This window comes from Pinus tabuliformis, chromosome Q, assembly GCF_031772625.1.
Source record: "Pinus tabuliformis cultivar Carrire ecotype Pingquan chromosome Q, CPIR1, whole genome shotgun sequence".
NCBI lineage: Eukaryota > Viridiplantae > Streptophyta > Pinopsida > Pinales > Pinaceae > Pinus > Pinus tabuliformis.
The window spans coordinates 664,439,425-664,444,273 of NC_142296.1; the positions used below are offsets into that span (position 1 = coordinate 664,439,425).

A 4,849-nucleotide genomic window follows, 5' to 3' on the forward strand; every position below is an offset into this window, starting at 1 on the left:
GCAACAATCCACGAACTATGGAAAACGAAACCCACTAAAAGGATAAGGGCATTCAACTTGAGGATAGCGCAGGTGGCTAAAGAATACACAGACTCTGAAGTCTACGCATGGTGTCCGATAGTGGAGGAGGAATCTATAGAGGAAACCAAAAATCACGTGGTGAGGAGTACCCTGGTTCTGTTCAGCTTTGACAGCTGTCTTTTGTTGTTTCGCATCCTGTCTAGTCTTTTTATAGTCTTTTTCCTTCTTGGTTGCAATAGCTTGGATTTTTGTCCCTACAGGTCTACTAAACATGATCAAGTCTGAATCCAGTTTTGATTTACTCAATCTTAACTCCAATTTTTTGTATATGAGAACTATAGTCCCTACGTGGGCGGTTGAAACTTTTCAATTTTGGGTTGGGTTTGGTTTCCCCTTCTGGGGCAGTCTCATTTTCAAGTTTGGAAGAACAAAATGGTCATTCCATTGACCTAGTACCGGTGAGGCCGAAGCCTCCTGGTACATTTTGCCTATATCAATAGATTAATTTTACTAAGAAAAAAAAAATACACTAATGATTATGATTATTATACCATGTTTATCTCCTGCAATTATAATTATGCTATGTTTAACTAAAAAATAGAATAATAAGAACTATACCATGTTTAACCCGTGCAATTATAAACCTTTCAACATAGTTATTTTAAGACATTTATTTGACAAGTTTTTTTAATGGATTGTTAAAATTGTAAATTTTAATAGTCAGAATAATTTTAATCCAAAGTTTTCTAGTTATGAATACTAATTATGAATATTAAATAATTTTAAATGAAAACTTTTAATCATAAAAACACTAAAAATACATTCATAGTATAAATATTCATATTTTTTTTAGTACCAAGGAAATTTAGTTTGTGGTAATGGTATATAAAATCCTTTTCAAAAAATTTCAACATAATCATGTCATAAGACTGGAACTCTAATAAAGAAGTTATCATTAAACCCTCCCTAACTACCTAACCACCTGAAATATACATCATTGACTCAAAGCACCTCTAGCTGATCCCTTCCTAACCACCCGAGATATACATCATTGACTCAAAACACCCCTAGCTGATGACCTGGTATTTTTGCAACATGAATGAATAAACTGCTATTGGATCATGTGTTTCAAACCCGACAAACTCTTGCAATTTTCTATTGATTATATTGAGAATGTAGCAGGAATGGGTCACTGTCAGGTTGGCCCAACGCTCTCCGACAGGAACGCTCTCCGACGGCAATAAATGAAGACAGAAGCCTGCGTGTATTTATATTGAATTCATGTAACTAGCAGCTCAAGTGAAATATTGTTCACCTGTTCACCTCTGAAGCGTTCACCTGTTCACCTCTGAATAAATGAGTTCACCTGTTCACCTCTGAAGCGTTTGAGTTTCTCTGGTTGCTCCTTCTTCGGCTTCATTTTCTTCAAGTCCAATTTGTGTTCCTTGCTTTTCACCTTGACCGGATTCTATTTTCATTACTGCAACATTCTTATTTTTTCTCTGAAGATTCATGGCGACTGCTTTGACCAGTTCGATCAGGATCGGGGCTACTCTCATTCCTTCCAGTCACCAAAACCAGGCAAGAATTTTGTCGATTATATATATATATATATATTACTAACTACGTTGATTCAAGTTCTGCGTAGTTTCAATAAGTATAGAATTTCAAATTCTGCATGGTTTCCTGGAGTTTAGTAACCTTTTCATTTGATGTGTAATGAATGTTTGGTTTCTTGTTTGATAAAATTCATTCAGTTCGCATTCTGTACATATCGAAACCATAATTTCTGATCGCTTTCGTCACCCCGGTGGCGCTGAACAATCCATCGTTGCAGCTAGCGTGTCTTACTGTCATATTTATAGTAGTCGTTAGAAAGATGATAATAAGCACCCTTCATAATCAAATCAGATTACACATAATCTGATTACTTTTAAATATTAAAGTCAGTTTTTTTTTAAAACGTATCTCTATCATGAAAATTAGATATTTTTGAACATTAAAGTTATATCTATTACGACAAAGATATATTTATTCTGGAATAGCCCAAGAGGAGTCATGAAAAAACATTTATTTGTAGAATAAACCAATGGAGTTTCATGGCTAATGTAGTAACGGATAAATCTAATTTTTTTGAGTTTTAATATATGATGATGATGATGATGGTTAACGTCCACTGAGACCAAATTGGTCTATCGGACCTACAATTTTCTTAATTTTTACTTGTCTGGCTCCTCGTCTTTCTTGGCGAGATTGGTGTTGTAGCTTTCTTTCTTTTCTCTACGGTCTTCCAACTTCCTTTGTCTTGTATCTCCTTCATCTCTTCTGGTTCTTGGGACATTGGTGTCTTCATTTAACAGCAAAGCAGATCTCCTAAACCAAACTTCTCCGACTATAGATCGCTATATATATATATATATATATATTTTTAAATAATAAAATTATTAATTATAGCTATGTAGTTTTTATCGATTTATATGGATGATAATTTGAAATTTTAACTTATATTTTATTGATTGATTTGTGAAATATGGTAATTGCGATTATGTTCATTTAAGCTCATTGGTGATGTTTTGTTTCTTTTTTCAAATTGGTAGTGAAGGGCTAAGATTCATAGTTTCAAGTTTAGTGTTTATTTTTATTTTTTTCCTTTAAATTGGTGACTGATTGCGAAGTCTTATCCCCTCAAGTTGTAATGAATGAAGTGGGATTGCTCTATAATGTAAAAGCAGTTCTATAATCAATAGAAATGATGAATCTGCGTTAGTTTGATTAGTGGTATTTTCAGTTATGATATTTGTTAGAGATCTTGGTTATTCTAGAATTCACTGAGAATGGAAATTTTATATAATTTTATTTTTATCGATATAAAAACTATTGATTATGAATTAGTATTTTTTTGTTTATGAAAAATATTTTAGTTTTTTAGAAATTATTTAAACAATATTTCTACTACAAAATGTAATATATAAGAATAGAATTTGAATATTAATTTAAGGTGGAAAAAATAACAATATTTCTCTCAAACAGCAAACATAAATACTATTTATTTAATATAAAAATTAATATAAAATTAAACAAAATAATAAAATAAATTTATCTTACGATGCATTTTAATAACTTTTACATTAATAAAATCCCATATTCTTTATTTTCTTGGCTATTTAAAAATATTTTTTTTGGTAATTGATGGTTTAATTATAATAAATGGCTGAAATCTCCCAGTCTAGGCTTATATTTACTCTTGATTATTTAATTGTAATATAAGAACACTCCAGTTTGAATGGAAGAGGAATTCATTTACATTTTTGGCATGTGTAGATTAGGTTTTGTGTATTTAAAATTAATGGCTGACTTTGCTTCTTACTAATTTGATATTGAAATTTACCATTGACAAAGATTTAAGAAACTTAAGTTGGTTTTGTCTTACAGAACTTTACAGAAATTTATATATATATACAGGAATTTGTTCAAGGATTTCCTTAGAAAATTTACTCCCTGCATAGTTCTCTCTAACAGATTCTTCATGACCTTTTGTCAGGTTGCCTGCAAATTCCTTGGACTCAAGGCGGTGTCTTTTACTCCACTGCAATCGACCTCAACCTCTTCCTCTGCTTCCCGTGTGTTTTGTGTTGTACGAAATTATTCCCTTTCTGTGTAATCCTGTTCTAATTTTTCCTTTTTTCGTGGTTCTTTTGTATTTGTTTAATTATAGTTCGTTTACAAAGCAAATAATTTATTGGTTTCTGTTAATCAAATTTCAAAATATTTTTAAAATTTATAACGAAATTCATATTAATTTAAAAATCATCGTATCCATTTTGTTAGCAGGCGCAGGCCAAACCCCAGACAGTGAGAAAAGTATGTGAAGTTGTGAAAAAGATGTTGGCATTATCCGACGATGTCTCGGTGACACCCGAGTCTAACTTTTCTGAAATGGGGGCCCATCCCCTTGATATGGTATCTTTCTTCTTTTGTGCACAACAAGTATTTGGTGTTTTGGACCATAATTTTGTGTTTCTGCACTAACAATCACATGTTCTACTTTCAGCTGGAGATACTAATGGTTCTGGAGGAAGAATTTGAAATCATCGTACAGGAGGAGAAGGGACGTTCAGACAATATCATAACTGTGCGGGCGGTAGCGGATAAGATAGAGAAATATTTGGGGAAAGTAGCTTGGGGGCATAGCCACCCAAATACCGTCACTCTTTAGTAGGGGATTTACACTATTTTTTATCTATTTATTAGGGAGTTGGGCTATTAGAACTTCGAACCTATAAATTGTTATCTTTGTTCTTTATGACTTTAGAACTCCTCACATATAAATAAATATTATTTTAATATAGAAAAAGTTGTATCACTGGAAACAAATCTGTACAGTTATACGGATACAAGTGGTTCATGTGTGTTATTTTTCGATACTTTTAAACATTAATTTTTTTTTTTAATTATGAATTTAATTATTAAGATTATGATTGGGAATGTTATGACCGACAAAATTAATTTTATTTTTTATTTTTTAACTATTTAAAAGGTAATATTTTATATTTATTTATTATATAATTTATTTTGATAATGTATATGGCAATACCATATATATATATATATTTATATTTATATTTAATTATATATATACAAATAAAATCAATAAAAATTGACATATATATGTATTAAAAACTATATAAATCTGGAGTTTCATTGGTTTTATTAGAGATGAATATGTGCATTATATTAGAGAGGTGGTTTAAAGTGTTAATAAAAATAAATATGTTTTTGTTTATGTATTTCTTATCACCATAAAAGTGAACCAACCAACTCATCCAAC

General features: G+C 30.9%; 1 protein-coding gene across 2 annotated transcripts; it reads left to right on the forward strand.

Annotated features, from left to right (window-relative positions):
• The first annotated feature begins 1,298 nt into the window (after positions 1-1,298).
• LOC149221296 (acyl carrier protein 1, chloroplastic-like) lies at positions 1,299-4,375 on the forward strand. 2 transcript variants are annotated; one of them, XM_089382946.1, is made up of 4 exons: positions 1,299-1,602; positions 3,563-3,655; positions 3,853-3,981; positions 4,073-4,375. In XM_089382946.1, exons 1-4 carry the CDS (start codon positions 1,534-1,536, stop codon positions 4,235-4,237), a joined length of 456 nt encoding a protein of 151 aa, XP_089239072.1. In that variant the 5' UTR covers positions 1,299-1,533; the 3' UTR covers positions 4,238-4,375. The 2 variants fall into 2 exon arrangements, with proteins under 2 accessions (XP_089239072.1, XP_089239071.1); XM_089382945.1 differs by having other exon boundaries at positions 1,300-1,602; positions 3,850-3,981.
• The last annotated feature ends 474 nt before the right edge of the window (positions 4,376-4,849 follow it).